Source organism: Lontra canadensis, unplaced genomic scaffold (genome assembly GCF_010015895.1).
Source record: "Lontra canadensis isolate GAN:19392208 unplaced genomic scaffold, GSC_riverotter_1.0 scaffold35, whole genome shotgun sequence".
Taxonomy (NCBI): Eukaryota; Metazoa; Chordata; class Mammalia; order Carnivora; family Mustelidae; genus Lontra; species Lontra canadensis.
This window is the reverse complement of record NW_022631029.1, coordinates 15,802,998-15,820,922: the sequence shown is the minus strand read 5'-3', so window position 1 is coordinate 15,820,922 and position 17,925 is coordinate 15,802,998. Positions and strand designations below refer to the sequence as shown.

Here is a 17,925-nt window from a genome sequence, read left to right as displayed (position 1 = left end):
TTTTTAATGGCTGAGTAATATTCCATTGTATGTATACACAACATCTTCCTTTTTTTTTTTTAAAGATTTATTTATTTATTTGACAGATCACAAGTAGGCAGAGAGGTGGGCAGAGAGAAAGAGGGGGAATAAGGCTCCCTACTGAACAGAGAGCCTGATTCGGGGCTCATCCCAGGATCCCGGGATCATGACCTGAGCTGAAGGCAGAGGCTTTAACCCACTGAGCCACCCAGGTGCCCCTATACCACATCTTCTTTATACATTCATCTGTCAGTGGACATCTGGGCTCTTTCCATAGTTTGGCTATTGTGGACATTGCTGCTGTAAACATTCGTGTCCCTTTGAATCACTGTTTGTATCCTTTGAATAAATACTTAGTAATGAAGTTGCTGGGTGGTAGTGTAGCTCTATTCTTAACTTTTTGAGGAACCTCCATGCTGTTTTCCAGAATGGCTACCTCAGCTTTCATTCGTGCCAACAGTGTAAAAGGGTTCCCCTTTCTCCAGATGCTCGCCAACACCTGTTGTTTCTAGAGTTTTTAATTTTTGCCATTCTGACTGGTGTGAGGTGGTACCTCATTATGGTATTGATTTGTACTTCCCTGATGCCCAGTGATGCTAAGTGTTTTTTCATGTGTCTATTGGCCATTTGTATGTCTTTGGGAAAACGGCTCTTGATGTCTTCTTCCCATTTCTTGATTGGATTATGTGTTCTTCAGGTGTTGAGTTGATAAGTTCTTTATGGATTTTGGATACTAGCTCTTTATCTGATAAGACATCTGCAAATATCTTCTTCCATTCTGTAGGTTGTCTTTGGTATTGTCAACTATTTCCTTTGCTGTGCAAAAGCTTTTTATTTTGATGAAGTCGCAATAGTTCATTTTGCTCTTGTTTCTCTCGCCTTTGGAGATGTGTCTAGAAAGAAGTTGCTGCGGCCAACAAAGAAGCTGCTGCCTTTGCTCTCCCCTCGGACTTTGATGGATTCCTGTCTCACATTTAGGTGTTTTATCCAGTTTGAGTTTATTTTTGTGTACGATGTAAGAAAATGGTCCAGTTTCATTCTTTTGCATGTGGCCGTTCAGTTTTCTTAACACCATTTGTTGAAGAGACTGTCTTTTTCCCATTGGACATTCTTTCCTGCTCTGTCAAGAGTAGTTGACCACAGACTTGAGGGTCTATTTCTGGGCTCTCTATTCTGTTCCATTGATCTATGTGTCTGTTTTTGTGCCAGTACCATACTGTCTTGATGATGACAGCTTTGTAATAATGCTTGAAGTCTGGGAACTGTGATACCACTGACTTTAGTTTTCTTTTTCAACATTCCTTTGGCTATTTGGGGTCTTTTCTGGTTCCATAAAAATTTTAGGATTATTTATTTCCAGCTCTGTGAAAAATGTTGATAGTATTTTGATAGGGATTGCATTAAATGTGTAGATAGCTCTAGGTAGCATAGACATTTTAACAATATTTGTTGTTCCAGCCCATGAGTATGGAATGTTTTTCCATTTCTTTGTGTCTTCCTCTATTTCCTTCATGAGTGTTCTATAGTTTTTAGAGTACAGAGCCTTTGCCTCTTTCATTAGGTTTATTCCTAGGTATTTTACGATTTGGGGTACAGTTGTAATTCTTTCTTCTGTCTCATTTTTAGTGTATAGAAATGCAACTGATTGCTGTGCATTGATTTTATATCCTGCCACTTTACTGGATTCCTGTATGAGCTCTGGCAATTTTGGGGTGGAGTCTTTTGGGCTCTCCATATAGAGTATAAGGTCTTCTGCAAAGAGTGAGCATTTGACTTCTTTGCCGATTTGGATGCCTTTTATTTCTTTTTGTTGTCTGATTGCTGAGGCTAGGACTTCTAGTACTATGTTGAATAGCAGTGGTGATAGTGGACATCCCTGCCGTGTTCCTGACCTTAGGTGAAAAGCTCTCAGTTTTTCCCCACTGAGAAGGATATTTGCTGTGGGTTTTTCATAGATGGTTTTTATTTTCTTTTTATTAATCATTTTTTTAATTTATTTTCAGCATAACAGTATTCATTGTTTTTGTACCACACCCAGTGCTCCATGCAATCCGTGCCCTCTCTAATACCCACCACCTGGTTCCCCCAACCTCCCACCCCGCCACCTCTTCAAACCCTTCAGATTGTTTTTCAGAGTCCATAGTCTCTCATTGTTCACCTCCCCTTCCAATTTCCCCCAACTCCTTTCTCCTAACTCCCCATGTCCTCCATCCTATTTGTTATGCTCCACAAATAAGTGAAACCATAGGATAATTGACTCTCTCTGCTTGACTTATTTCACTCAGCATAATCTCTTCCAGTCCCGTCCATGTTGCTACAAAAGTTGGGTATTCATCCTTTCTGATGGAGGCATAATATTCCATAGTGTATATGGACCACATCTTCCTTATCCATTCGTCCATTGAAGGGCATCTTGGTTCTTTCCACAGTTTGGCAACCATGGCCATTGCTGCTATAAACATTGGGGTACAGATGGCTCTTCTTTTCACTACATCTGTATCTTTGGGGTAAATACCCAGTAGTGCAATTGCAGGGTCATAGGGAAGTTCTATTTTTAATTTCTTGAGGAATCTCCACACTGTTCTCCAAAGAGGCTACACCACCTTGCATTCCCACCAACAGTGTAAGAGGGTTCCCCTTTCTCCTCATCCCCTCCAACACATGTTTCCTGTCTTGCTAATTTTGGCCATTCTAACTGGTGTAAGGTGATATCTCAATGTGGTTTTAATTTTAATCTCCCTGATGGCTAATGATGATGAACATTTTTTCATGTGTCTGATAGCCATTTGTATGTCTTCATTGGAGAAGTGTCTGTTCATATCTTCTGCCCATTTTTTGATATGATTATCTGTTTTGTGTGTGTTGAGTTTGAGGAGTTCTTTATAGATCCTGGATCATAGATGGCTTTTATGATATTGAGGTATGTACCCTCTATCTCTACACTGTGAAGAGTTTTAATCATGAAAGGATGCTGTACTTTGTCAAATGCTTTTTCAGCATCAATTGAGAGCGTCATATGGGTCTTGTCCTTTCTTGTATTCATGTGGTGTGTCACATTGATTGATTTATGGGTGTTGACCCACCCTTGCAGCAAGGAATAAATCCCACCTTGTCATGGTGAATAATCCTTTTTTTTTAATTAACATATAATGTATTATTAGTCCCAGGGGTCCAGGTCTGTGAATCGTCAGGCTTACACACTTCCCAGCACTCACCATAGCACATACCCTCCCCAATGTCCATAAGTGAATAATCCTTCTAAAGTACTGTTGGATCCTGTTGGCTAGTATCTTGGTGAGAATTTTTGTATCCATGTTCATTAGGGATGTTGGTCTGTAATTTTCCTTTTGGTGGGGTCTTTGGTTTGGGTATCAAGGTAATGTTGGCCTCATAGAATGAGTTTGGAAGTTTTCCTTCCATTTCTGTTTTTTGAAACAGCTTCAGAAGAATAGGTATTAGTTCTTCTTTAAATGTTTGCTAGGATTCCCCTGGGAAGACCTCCAGCCCTGGACTCTTGTCTGTTGGGGTATTTTTAATTATTACTTCAATTTCCTTGCTGGTTATGGATCTGTTCAGGTTTTTTCTTCCTGGTTCAGTTTCAGTAGTTTATACATTTCTAGGAATGCATCTATTTCTTCCAGATTGTCTAATTTGCTAGCGTATAGTTGCTCATAATATGTCCTTTAATTGTTTGTATTTCTTCAGTGTTGGTTGTGATCTCTCCTCTTTCATTCATGATTTTATTTATTTGGGTCCTTTCTCTTTTCTTTTTGATAAGTCTGGCCAGGGGTTTATGGATCTTATTAATTCTTTCAGAGAACCAGCTCCTAATTTTGTTGATTGGCTCCACTGTTCTTTTGGTTTCTATTTCATTAATTTCTGCTCTAATCTTTATTCTCTCCTGCTGTTGGGTTTAGGCTTTCTTTGCTGTTCTTTCTCCAGCTCCTTTCGGTGTAAGGTTAGGTTGTGTATTTGAGACTTTTCTTGTTTCTTGAGAAAGGTTTGTATTGCTATATATGTCCCTCTTAGGACTGCCTTTGCTGCATCCCAACAGCTTTGAACAGTTGTGTTTTCATTTTCATTCCTTTCCATGAATTTTTTTGAATTTTTAATTTCCTGGTTGACCCATTCATTCTTTGCTAGGATGCTCTTTTAACCTCCATGTATCTGTGTTCCTTCCAAATTTCCTCTTGTGATTGAGTTCTAGCTTCAGAACACTGTGGTCTGAAAATAGGCAGGGAATAATCCCAATCTTTTGGTACCAGTTGAGACCAGATTTGTCACCCAGGATGTGATCTATTCTGGAGAATGTTCCGTGTGCACTAGAGAAGAATGTATATTCAGTTGCTTTAGGATGGAATGTTCTGAATGTGTCTGTGAAGTCCATCTGGTCAGTGTGTCATTTAAAGCCCTTGTTTCCTTGTTGATCTTCTGCTTAGATGATCTGTCCATTTCAGTGAGAGGGATATTAAAGTCCCCTACTATTAATATATTGATATGTTTCTTTAATTTTGTTATTAATTGGTTCATATAATTGACTGCTCCCATGTTAGGGGCATAAATATTAACAGTTGTTAATTCTTGTTGGCTAGGCCCTTTAATTTTATGGTATAGTGTCCTTCCTCATCTCTTTTGATAGTCTTTGGTTTAAAATTAATTGCTCTGATATAAGGATTGCCAACCCAGCTTTCTTTTGAGGTTCATTAGCATGATAAATTGTTCTCCACCCCCTCACTTTCAACGTGGAGGTGTGTTTGGGTCTAAAATGAGTCTCTTGTAGACAGCATATCAATGGATCATGCTTTATTAGCTAATCTGATACCCTTTGTCTTTTGATTGGGGCATTTAGCCCATTTACATTCAGAGTAACTATTGTAAGATATGAATTTTGTGCCATTGAATTATTACCTGTAAAGTCATTGTTTCTGTATATTGTCTCTGTTGCTTTCTGGTCTTTGTTACTTTTGGGTTCTTTCTTTGCTTAAAGGATCCCCTATTGTATTTCCTGTAGGGCTGGTTGAGGGGTCACAAATTCTTTTAGTTTCTGTCTGTCCTAAAAGCTGTTTATCTCTCCTTCTATTCTGAATGACAGCCTTGCTGGGATCAGGTACCACATTGGGCTCCCTGCTCTGCAGAGACTCTGCTTTTCTCTCTGTGCCTCCTCCCACTTGTTCTCTCAGTCTCTTTCCCTCTCTTTTTCTCTCTTTCTCTCTCTCTCTCTCTCTCAAATAAGTGAAATCTTTTTTTTTTTAAGAGTTTATTTATTTATTTGTCAGAGAGAGAGAGCCGAGCGAGAGCGAGCACAGGCAGACAGTGGCAGGCTGAGGCAGAGGGAGAATCAGGATCCCTGCCGAGCAAAGAGCCCGATGTGGGACTCGATCCCAGAACGCTGGGATCATGACCTGAGCCCAAGGCAGCCGCTTAACCAACTGAGCCACCCAGGTGTCCCAAATAAATGAAATCTTTTTTAAAAAACAGGGATTTTGAACCTAACTCCCAACTCGAGCAAAAGAAGGAACTTAGTGATTCCCATATACAAAATGTCGAGATAACAGGCTTCAGGACCAGCTGGATCCAGGGGGTTTAAACCATGTCATCAGGGGTCCCTCTCACACCATCTTTAGCTCTGTTCTCTTCTGTCAAATTCTGTTTTCTCAACATGAAAATGGGTTGGTTCCTGTGGAGGGAGGCCACTAGCTGGTTGACAGAGCAGCCCAGGCTGGCACCCCACTGGGAAGAGAGCATTCCCATCCAAACTATCCCTATAAAAGTCCCAAGACTGAATTTCATTGGCTGGCCTGGGTCATATGACTGTACCTGGCTCAGTTACTGTGGGCAGGGACACAGGGTGTTCTACTCATCTGGTCCTGGAAGACTGAGGTCAGCCCTGAGAACTACCTAATCTGAGAGTAGAGAAAGATAGTTTTCCCAAGAAATACCAGAAGATCAGGCTGTGGATGCTGGTCAGGCAAGAACACAGCTCTCCATGTGGAAATCTCAGCCTCTGCAGGATGGCACCAGCACTCTGGGTTCTGCCTTCTTCCCAGCAACCAGGCCTCACTGCTTGGGGGGAGGTGGGCTGGTCCCACCTCCAACACCGCAGAGCCCCAGGCAGGGACCTTCCCTCTTTTCCAAGCAGACTGTTCTCGTCCAAACATGCCATGAATATTCCTCAGAGAATCCAGCCCACCGCTCGTTTCCAGGAGAAAACAGATGGCCCAAATTATTCTGTGTTTCCTAATGCTTCTGCATAGCACCGTGTGGGCCCCCTCAGAGTTCCAGAGTCACAAAAGCAGAGTGTTCGTTCCACACTGGGGACCAACTGTTGTATTTTGTTTTTCTTCTTATTATTCAGGATCATGAGTCCTGTGAAAAACAACGTGGGCAGAGGCCTGAACTTTGCCCTGGTGAACGGTGAGCTGCAGATCCACCCCCAGACAGTCCCCACCATGCTCTTAGTACTGAGGGCCAAGAGGTATGGGGAGGTGGTTAACATTCATTCAGCCAACAGCAGCTCAGCGCCCACCACATGCCTGGGGCCATCCTGGGGAAGCTTGTGGGGCAGGGGGTCTAAAAGACCTGGTCCTACCCAGCAGAGTCCTGACCAGGCTTCTGCTATGTGCAGCTATCCCAGGAGGATATGCTTCTCCTGTGAAGCATGACCCCACCCTCAAGGCCACACAGCCTAAACCAACACAAGTGAAACTATGGGGGACAACCCCTAACAGTGTGAGGTCATGAACTGATTACATACCTTCATTCAGTCATTCAACAGTATTGACAGCAGGTACTGTGGGCCAGGCCCTGTACAGAGCACTGGCGGGGGGGGGGGGGGGGCAGCCATGAAAAAAAAGGACTGGCCCTGGCCTCACACTCCCTGGGGTACCCATGAAGTTGACCACCAATCCAGTGGGGTGAGCATCTGTGAAGGAGAAGGAAGCACAGCCCTGAGAACTGGGACACAGAGTGGGGTTGGGGGTCATCAGGGGAGGCTTCCAAAGGGAAGTGCTGGTCAGCTGAGGCCTAAAGGAATAGTATGGGTTGGCCAGAAAAATGTAGGGGAGACTCCTTCAAGGCTGGGGCAGAACTGTGCAGGGAGCAGAGAAGGAAGGAGTGGGTAGAGGGATTGGGGGCCACATGGGGTCTCTCTGGACACATCAGAAAAGGAGGGATGACAGGTACATGTGGGGCAGGGGGCAGGCAGGATGACAGAGTGAGGGGCTAAGTGTTCTGCTAAGAAGTGTGGGCTTAACGCAGAGGACAACAAGGAGCCTCAGATAGGCTTGGAGCAGGGCATGAGGGCCCAGCCCTGCATTCCAGAAACTTCCTTCCAGCTTGGAGTAGGGAGGCTGGAGGCAGGGAGATGTGGGGGGATGGCCCACAGCCTCACTACCCTGCATCTCTCACAGGGAGCAAAGGCAGGCCAAGCCTGAAACAGGGACACATTTCAGGAGGGGTGGGTTTACAGGGACAGAGTAAGGACCACATGCTCTGCCCTTGGAGAGGCACAGATGAGATGGAGAGCAAAGGCCAATTCCCTGAATCTAAGAGCCACTTCGGGACAAAGGGCACAGCAGACGCTCAGAAAGGAGGAGGTCAAGCTTGTGTGTGGCATGACCATGTGAACACACTTAGGAAGTAACAGGGTTTGGATTGGTTGCTTCTACAGGAGCCATCTCCCTTCTGCCAAGAATCCTGCTGAGTCGGGAGAAAGGTCAAAGCCTGGGGCAAAAATGGAGCCTTACCCAAAGCAGGAGGTCAGAAGGCACGCCCTGCTCCAAGCCTATCTGGGGCTTCCTATTGTCCTTTTCTTCAAGCCCATACTTCTTAGTAGGACACTCTTCGAATAGTCTCCCATGAGACAGCCGCAGGCTAGGGCCTCCTGCTCTTCCCCTCATTAATCGCAAAGACAAAAACAAGCTTCGGTAGCACCAAGAGCTGACACTTACTGAGCCTTTGCTGTGAGCTGTTTCATTCAGCCTCCTCCCCATGCTACAGTGGAGTTGTATGCCTATGTTCTAGGTAAGAAAATGGAGGCTCAGAGAGGTTGGGCAACTTGCCCAAGATTACACAGCCAATAGAATCCTCTAGATTTGAACCGGATCTGAAGGACTCAGGTCAAATTGTTCAGCTGAACTAACTTCCCTAGACTAAAAACTTCTGGAAGTGCCTGCTAGCTGTGGAGACGGCCAGTGGATCACTCTCAGGGCCTTAGGTTCTCATCTGTATAATAAGCCCACAAGGATTGCTGAAGATTGGTGGTTCTCAGTCTTTTAGGGGGCAGAGATTCTTTTAAGAAACCGTTATACCTCATCCCCCTAATTCTAGAAAAATGCACAAATGAACATGATCAGTTTCATGTGTACATCGACCGCTCCCTTCCAATGACCGTATAGTGTTGGCTTTGAGAACCCAGGAAGGGCTGTGGTGTAAACCCTCCACCGACCCAGCAGGAGAGCCTCCACTACCCAGGTCCCTGTCCCCACCCTCTTCAGGGATCCACAAACTGGCCTGGGGGGAAGGGTACCGTGGTCAACCTGTAGAGCTGCCATCCCCTCTGTAACACCCCCATCTAGTGGCAGAAATTGAGAACTGCGACTCCCCCTAAACACCTGGTTCCCTGTAGGATTTCTTTCACAAAATACACAAAAGCAGTTCAGACGACCCGGCTCTGGATTTTGACTACATTCAGCCCACTGCAAAACCCTTTGCCTTCATAAACCAGAGGATTGAGGTGTCCTATTTAGGAAGAATTAATGATAACGATTGTAGTTATTTTTACTACTGTTTTCCAGCTAAAATTTGTCTTCTATGTTTACTACCTAGTTTAAATCCCGTAGATCCCATAACCCATTGTTCAGATGCAGCAGTTGACGCCCAAATACTAAGAGGTGCGTTAGGAAGTGCCAAGGCAGAACACAGCCCCAAAGGTGTTGGATACTGTCCGATTCCAGCGATCCTTCACCATCATGTCCTTGTACCTCTCATTAGCCCAGAAGTTCCTGGGCCCCTACTCAGTCCTGCATGCTTTCTGTAGGAGCTGACTTGACTCCATTATTATTCCATTTTTAGATCTTAGACTAAAGAGTAGCCATTTTCTGCAAAACGATAGGCAGGATGATCTATTTCAGGAAATCACAATTTTGCTCTCTCATCTGCAGGAACCACAGGAGTGGTGCTGACACAAAAATGTTTCGACATGTACTCTGGAGGTAAGCACCTCTATTGGCACTGAGGTCTCAGGGTGGGCTGAACTCCTCGGCTCTCTTCTCCCGAGGAGACGACCAGAGAGAAAGCATGGTAGGGGTGGAGGACCATCCTGCTGTCTTTGAAACTTCTTCCTGCTGTCTTAGTTGGGCTCTCCTGGGTGCAGATCCCAAGACCAGGAGTCAAGTGCAATAGTTCATTTGGGAGGGGGTGATCTCAGGAAATGCCAGCAGGAAGTGATAGAGAGAAGGGGGAGACAGCTAGAACAGTGTGTTACCAGGCTGAACACTGCAGGCAATTGGAACTCAAGAGCCACTGTCAAGTACATGCCTCAGAGAAACCTCAGAGAGGCAAGGGAACTGGGGCTGTAATTCCCCTAATTCGTTGGCACTTTCCACATTTCTGGCCTGCACCAGGACATAGAGGAAGATCTGGAGGTCAGAGAGGACCTTGAGGCAAAGAAACACTGGTGTTGGCAGTTGGAGGCCAAGCAGGTGTGCACTCAAGTGCTAAGAATAAAGACACACAGCCCAGTTTGCTCTGCTAGGTAAAGGTATTTTTTTTTTAAGGCCACAGGGATCTCTCTTGGGCCCAAGGACAGAACAAGTCCTCCCAAGGCCCGGAAAAGATCACTTAGAGGCTCCAAGCTCTCTGCATGTTGCTGCAGACATCTTTTCTTCTCTGTCTGCACAGGCGTGCTTTCTGAGCTCTCTGGACAGGTGACCACCCCACTGTCCTCCCAACCCTTAGCACAGCCTGCGGACAGGACCCTGACCTTCTTGGGCTGTCTGTTCCCACCAGCAGCTTCCTCACCTCCAGGCTGCCTGGTCAAGCTGTGCTGGGGGCAGGAATCTCACCCAACAATCCTGACATCTTCTAAAACACCGTGGAATCCATCCCAAACCCAAGAGGCCATCCACTGCCCAGCTGGCAGCACACGCCCCTCCCTCTGACCAGAGACCCTCAACAAGGAGTGAGGCAGCAGCAGGGTGGCCCCTCGTAGGCAGCAGACGTCTTGGTCCAGCAATGATGGGTTTCCATCAGGACAGCTGAACTGAGCCCAGCCCCCTTCTCAGAGTTCAGTTCGGCTCGGTCTCCCTCCCCTGTGCCTGGGAATTCAGGGCCGGCTCTGGGCTCAGGCATCACTACCTTCCTGTACCCACCTAAACACACGAGCCCCAGAGAGGACAAAGCCAGGCAGCAAGAAAGCAAGAAGCCCTCTTGGCTTTGCAAATAAAGGAGGGGCTGAAAGGTGGGCCGTGGGAATCAGGTGCCCAGCAGTCAGCAGCGGGGAATATTGGGAAGGGGATCCATTGCACCACACATGGAGACAGCAGCTGGCGCCCTGACCCCTGGTCCTCTGGGTCCCCTGAACGTCATCCCCCGGCTGAGTTCCAGCTCACGGGTAGGGTCTGCAGGGCCTGAGCTTGTGCTAGCTGACAGCCTGCCTTAGGGCCCATGCAGGCTTCTTCCAGGCATGCCCCACTATGGCAGAAGCTGCAGAGTGGGACCAAGGCATGGCCAGGGCCTGGCAGGGGCTAGAAGGGAGTGGGAGGACAGAGCTTGGATGGGCAGGACAGACCTGGAGATGGGTGAGGAAATGGTGGGTCAGGGGTGGCTCAGGGCCAGGTTTATGGAAAAGATCCAGTCTCTGGAATCAAAGACTTCAGACTGAGGCAGGTGACCCCTTGTGAACTTCAGTTTTGTCATATGTAAAATAGAGGTAAATCACAATGTCCCTTCAGGAGACGGATCAAGGAGCTTGGGTGGGAACTGACACCAATCAGTGGGAGGGGCCTGGAGTGCATACAGCCTCCTTCCCTCCCTGCCCTCCATCCACATGACTCAGAAGTAAGGTCATTGTCAGAATGAAAAGGGTAAAAAATAATTTATTTTTATTTAAATTCAATTAACATCTAGTGTGTTAGTAGTTTCAGAGGTAGTGTTCAGTGATTATCAGTCTTATATAACACCCAGTGTTCATTACACCATGAGCCCTCCCTAATGCCCAACCACCCAGTTCAGTTACCCCATCCTCCCATCCACCTCCCCTCCAGCAGCGCTCAGTTTGTTTCCTACAGTTAAGAGTCTCTTATGATTTGTCTTCCTCTCTGATTTCATCATTTTATTTTCTCCTCCCTTCCCCTACGATTCTGTTTTGTTTCTTATATTCCACGTATGAGTGAGATCATATGATAGTTGTCGTTCTCTGACTTATTTCAGTTAGAAGAATACCCTCTAGTTCCATTCACATCATTGCAAATGGCAAGATTTCATTTCTTTTAAAGATTTTATTTATTTATTTATTTGACAGACAGGGATCATAAGTAGGCTGAGCAGGGAGGAAGCAGGCTCCCTGCTGAGCAGAGAGCCCGATGCGGGACTCGATCCCAGGACCCTGAGATCATGACCTGAGCCGAAGGCAGAGGCTTAACCCACTGAGCCACCTAGGTGCCCCAAGATTTCATTTTTTGATGGCTGAGTAGTATTCCACTGTTATATGTACACACACATATACACACACACCGTATCATCTTTATCTATTCATCAGTGGACATCTGGGCTTTTTCCAAAATTTAGCTACTGTGGACATTGCTGCTATGAACATTGGGGTGCACGTGCCCCTTCACTACATCTGTATCTTTGGGGTAAATACCAGTAGTGCAATTGCTGGGTTTTAGGGTAGCTCTATTTTCAACTTTTTGAGGAATCTCCATACTGTTTTCTAGAGTGTCGGCACCAGCTTGCATTTCCACCAACAGTGTAAGAGGGTTCCCCTTTTTCCTATTCTTTCCAACACCTGTTGGTTCCTGAGTTGTTAATTTTAGCCATTCTGACCGGTGTGAGGTGGTATCTCACTGGGGTTTTGATTTGTATTTCCCTGTTGCCAAGTGATGTGGAGCATTTTTTTCATGTGTCTCTTGGTCATTTGGATGTCTTCTTTGCAGAAATGTCTGTTTGCATCTTCTGCCCATTTCTTGATTGGATTGTGTGTTCTTTGGGTGTTGAGTTTGATAAGTTCTTTATAGATTTTGGATGCTTGCCCTTTATCTGGTAAGACACTTGCAAATATCTTCTCCCATTCTATAGGTTGTCAAAAAGAGTAAAAAATGATTTAAAAGAAACTAAACTTTATATTGCTCTATTATGAATGTGGATATAAGGATGTAACCATGGCTGATGGGGACCCAGAAACAGAAGCATTTGAGGACAAGTTGCCCCTTCCCACAAGAGATAAAAGAAGTCAATGACTTCTTCAAGTGAGAGGATAATTAACAGAAGGAACTTTTTTTTTTTTCCCTAAACATTACTGTCCATCCCAGACAATAACAGATCTTGATATCTGGAACTAATGGCTCCAACAGATTTTCAGAGTTCCCTCTTTTGTCTCAAGATATCAAGGGCCATTTCACTAACAGAGCCGCTGTGGTCATGGACTACAAGCCTCTGTGTTACTGAGCTAGCTGGCAGCTGGCCTTGCTTTCAGAATTTGTTTCTTCCCCTAAGTCCAAGGGATCCTGGGGGAATACTAAGAACTGGCTCGCCTTCATGGGCATGGGCCTGTGGGTAGGGCAGCTGTGCAGCCCTTTGCTTAGAGCAGACTTAGGTTTGGTCTGAAGCTCTGCCTTCACCGCCTTGAAATTCTTAATTTAACAAAATGATCCAATTTTGATTGGCACTGGGCCCCCAAAATTATGTTGCTGATCCTGCTGATAATTGCAATTCCATTATAGTACATTTTCTATATGCCCAGAGTCATCATCCCATTTGCTGTTTACAAAAATGCTGTGGGTGGGACTAGGAATCATCCTCATGTGACAGATGTAGCCCCTACTTCTCCCACTAGGCAAATCTTGCCTGTACTTCCTCATGTATGGGCTTCCTGTTCAAGAGCCCCACACACACATAAATCCCACCATATCCAGAGTACTATCTGAATTACTAGTATTTTCTTTTGAATCAGTTCACTTCTTTTAACCTAAATATATCTTAAAAGATATATTTACATTTATATTTATATATCTATCCCTGCCCTAAGTTACCAGTTTTTATGCAGGAAAGGTGACTATAAAAATAAGCACAATTGGGGCGCCTGGGTGGCTCAGTGGTTAAAGCCTCTGCCTTCGGCTCAGGTCATGATCTCAGGGTCCTGGGATTGAGTCCCACATCGGGCTCTCTGCTCAGCGGGAAGCCTGCCTCCTCCTGTCTCTCTCTGCCTGCCTCTCTGCCTGCCTCTCTGCCTGCCTCTCTGCCTACTTGTGATCTGTCAAATGAATAAAAAAAAAAAATCTTTAAAAAAAAAAAAATAAGTACAATGGAAACAAATCCATGTCCTGGAAGCAAGCTGGGTGCCAATGCCCCCCTCCCCACCAGGTGCTGCCCCTAGGCCTGCTCTCTGGTAAGTGCAGAGATTTTGCAAGTGCAGGGAGGTATTAAAGATGCAAAAGGAGGCTTGCTGCTTGGTCTAAGCTGGAGAACTGGAGGACACAGATGTTCTGTCTCAGTGACCTGAGTTGTCTGTGGTACAGTGAGTTTATTTGTCCTCTGAATTCAGCACAGACAAGTTAGGTTCTTAACCAGTGTAGAAGGAAGTGGCAGGGGGTATACAGAAAGCTCAGAGTTCCTGAGAGATGACTGCACTCCATTCCTTAGGTACAGGTCCCCAAGGGCCTTTAGAACAGTGCCTCTCACGCCTGGCTGCTGGTCAGGATCGCCTGTGGAATTTTTGAATTCCAGGGTCCACCCCTGATCACCTGAATGAGGCTGCCCTTGCTCCAGGCACTTTGCTCTCCCCTGGGCAAGGGCTACAGGGAGCTTCACCCAAGGTCCCCTCCCACTGGCCCTGAGCTTCAGATGGAGCTCTGTGTCATCCTGCCCCTGGCCATTTGTGGATCTTCCGGGCAGGAGCAGAGAATGAGAATGACCAGCACCCCACTTTCCTTTCTCCTGCAGATGTTACGCTTCTGGTAAAGTTCCTTAAAGAAATCCCAGAGGGCACACTGGTGCTAGTGGCCTCCTATGATGACCCAGGAACCAAGTAAGTGGGAGCCTCCACCTGACCAGCTATGGGTTGAAGTGACCCAAATGCTTCCAAGTCCTAAGTGCCTTTTCCCCACTCCTCCTCTGGCTCTGTCTTCTGGCATCTTCTCCTAGGGAAATAACCAGACCAGTGCACAAAGACGTGTTCCCCATCACAGCCTCAGTTACAGCATTGGAAAACTGGATGCACTGGCTGTGTCCATTAGAGACCAAGTTGTTACAGAAATTATGACACATGTTGATATGACATTATATGTGCATAGAAGAGGACCCTCATCAAAAATGATGAAGTAGAAAATTTAAGGATGTGGAACAATGCTCACCCTTTAGTATTAATTGGGGAAAAAAAACAGATTATAAATGCATTGGTATGACCCTCCCAGGGCATGGGGGAAAAAAGACATTAAGGAAATATACATGAAAGTATTATAATGATTATGTCAAGTGGGGTGAGACTGTAATTTTTAGTTCCTCTGTGATGGTCCATATTTTCCAGATAAACATGTGTATTTGTAAACAGATGCAAAACCATACTCATAGCCACTCAGCCCTAATCCCCCTGAATGCAGCTCTGCCCAGCATGGCGGCTGCACCCAGCGGGCAGAGGGGAGGCCAAGTGCTTGAGAACCTGCCTCTTCTCCCACCCCTCCACCTCACTGTCCTTTCTGGTCCTCTGCAGAATGAATGGTGAGGCCAGGAAGCTCCTCACCAACTTGGGCAGTTCCTATGCAAAGCATCTGGGCTTCAGAGATAGCTGGGTCTTCTTAGGGGCCAGAGACCTCAGGGATAAAAGCCCTTTTGAGCAGGTGAGTTCCTGGTGGCCTCTTCATCCCAGTGAGGCAGGTGGGGGTAAGGTGCCAAGGATGGATGGACAAGGGCTGGGGTGGCTGGGGAGGACACTGTGGGGACCTCAGAGGTCAGGGTGGCCCGACTGGCTAATCCCCTAGCAGAAAGTGGACTTGACCGTTTTGCAAGGAGCTGGGTCATCTGTAAATGGGTAAGTACTAGAAAGGAGAAGGAAAAGGAGAAAAGAAGTATGAGGGAAGTGAGGAATGGGAAAAAGAGAAAGGAATGTAGGGATGAAGCCTGCATGATGGGCAGAGCAGGGGGCAGGACATCTGGCTTCTGGTCCCAGTGGAAACCTAAGCCCAGCCCCTTCTGTCTCTCTACTCCCCTGCCCCAGGCCTCAGGCCTCCCCACCAGAGGGGAGAGGTTTAGACCAGGGAAGCTGTCCCCTTCTAAGCTCCCTGTAGAGAGGATAAATTTACATCAAGAGGAGGACAGAGGGAGAACCTGGGGGGCTCACTCTTTGGGCATCTGCCTTCGGCTCAGGTCATGATCCCAGGGTCCTGGGATCAAGCCCCGCAAATGGGCTCCCTGCTCAGCGGGAGCCTGCTTCTCCCTCTCCCACTCCCCCTGCTTATATTCCCTCTCTTGTCTCTGTTCTCTCTGTCAAATAAGTGAGTAATATCTTTTTAAAAAGGAGGACACAGGAGAACCTGCCTGAGTCCACGGGAGGGGTCAGGCGTGGTCTGTGACTTATGGCCCCACAGCTACCACCCAGGCCCCAAGCAGAGTCTGGAGTCTCAGGGGTGCTCAGGGGAGGAAAGGGGAGTCCATGAAGGGGTGGGAGCCTCCAGGGAAATGCTGCACCTTCTCTCCCTGTCCCCCATCTGCGTATCCCAAATCAGAGCAATTCCCAAATGTGGGAGAACTAGCCAGATCTTCAGGGGCCTGAGGTAGCCTGCAGTCTGGTGGTGAGAATGTTCAGCTCTGCCCAGATCCCAAGGCAGGCAGCTAAGAGTCGATGATTCAGATAAATCATAGGACTACTGAGGAGACTGGACGCTATCCTGAAGGCAGTGGGGAGCCATGGAGGGCTTAAGCAGAGAAGAGCGTTTGGAGACATGAGAAACACTAGTATTCAGCCCCCACTGACTCTGTGCAGCCTCTGGCTGAGCAAGGTACCTGCAGCGCCGCCTTTAATTCCACAACGAAGCAGATACAGGTCTCCTCCCACCCCGCCGCTGCCAACTTGAGGGTCCGAGCAGAGCAGAGGTTTTAGCCAGCTTGTCTGGACCTGACGCGGATATAGCTCTCATCCAGGTTTGCCGGCCTCCATGGAGGTTCCCATCCCCATGTTCTCAGCACAGCCTCTCTGGCTGAGCACAGGGAGAGAAGGCAGGGAGGAGGCCCAGGCAGTAGTCAGACCAGAGGCACAGCAGCCTGCAGGGGAGGGGCTGAGGGAGGCTGGAGAGGGACTGCATCAAGACTCCCGGGTGGGGGAACCGTGATGGGCTGCAAGGGATTTTGCCTTGTCTGGAAGATGCTGGCCTGGTTAGTCTGTGTGAGTTTCTAAGAGAATGAACTCAGGTCGTTGGAAATTACTTTTTAAAAATGATAATACAAAGTAGCTTATGCTGGAGGAGACAAGGAGGGAGCCCTCTGGTTATAGCCTCTGGTGAAGAACACAGGTAGGGGTGGGGATGGGGGAGGGGTGGAGGAGAGAGGATAGACCCATCACCCGGAGGGCAGTGGGGACCACGATGTGATGGAAAACATTAGGTCCTTTGTTCCCATACATGGGGCTCTGGGTTTTAGAGATGCAGCATCTAGAATTTCTTTTATCCCTAAGGGTTAGCTACAATTATTCCACTGGTAGGTTTTGCTATTTACATTTTTTTTCCTCCAAAAACTAAGCATAGGCACTTTAAACACAATCTTAACTGATTTTATTCTCTCTATATTTATTATTAATACTAATATTACACAGTGGTTCTGCCCCTGGGGTAACTTTGGCCCTCTGTGCCTCAGGTTCCCTATCTGCAGAATGGAATGGTCATGGTATGGGCCTTCTTAGGGCTCTTGTAAGGAATAAATACATAAGGCACTTTGCACCTGGCATAGAGCAAGTGCTCTTTTCATTGTTGTGGTGGTGGTTTGGGGGTGTCCTAGAGAGGCTGATGGAGAATTTGGCAGAGGAGCTAACACTCTGCCTGCCTGCCCCCAGTGCTTGGTCCCCCCCTCCCCAGGGCACAACCGGCAAGGACTGAGCTCTGACCTCCTCTGTAAAACCTTGGGCATGTTGCCGTCCCTCTGTGCCCCAGTTTCCCCACCTGTGAAATGGGCTGGTCCTATCCGACCCCACCACCTCCCCTTGGGGCTGAAACCAGGGTGAAATGAGTGAAGGCAGGATGTCTTAAAGCGCAGTGAAAACTCAGGTGTGAATCTTGAACAGCCTCCCCCATGGTCCACGTTTCTCTTCTCTCTCTCTCTAGTTCTTAAAGAACAGCCCAGACACAAACAAATACGAGGGCTGGCCGGAGCTGCTGGAGCTGGAGGGCTGTGTTCCCCAGAAGGTATCTTAGGGCAGCTGCAGGACTGAAGAAGCCCCCTCGCTGTCCTAGAGTCAGCGCCAGCTGCGGCTGCAAGAAGGAAACCAGGTGGCCTGTGGAAAGTTCTCCCGGGGGGCAGGGGGTTCTTGCCCTCTGCACACCTCCCCTCTTCGGAAGCAGCACCCTCCCAGGGGCTGCAGCAGCCCAGCCAAGGTGGCCAGCCATCAGGGGTCCTTCCGGAGCCCCTCTGCAGGAAGAAGGAACGGTGTGCTTTCCCTCAAGATGACCGGCGGTCACTCCCAAGGAAGGACAGACTGCCACA

At 47.2% G+C, this 17,925-nt stretch overlaps 1 protein-coding gene across 1 annotated transcript in view; it reads left to right on the top strand.

Annotated features, from left to right (window-relative positions):
• The window catches only part of FAM3D (FAM3 metabolism regulating signaling molecule D), a 28,440-nt gene extending 10,717 nt beyond the window's left edge, over positions 1–17,723 (top strand). The window contains exons 6-10 of the mRNA XM_032868537.1: positions 6,377–6,435; positions 9,183–9,233; positions 14,182–14,266; positions 14,948–15,074; positions 17,547–17,723. Of these exons, the coding sequence (XP_032724428.1) occupies positions 6,377–6,435; positions 9,183–9,233; positions 14,182–14,266; positions 14,948–15,074; positions 17,547–17,636 (412 nt within the window). The 3' untranslated portion in view covers positions 17,637–17,723. The remainder of the gene's footprint in view (positions 1–6,376; positions 6,436–9,182; positions 9,234–14,181; positions 14,267–14,947; positions 15,075–17,546) is intronic.
• Positions 17,724–17,925: the final 202 nt, after the last annotated feature.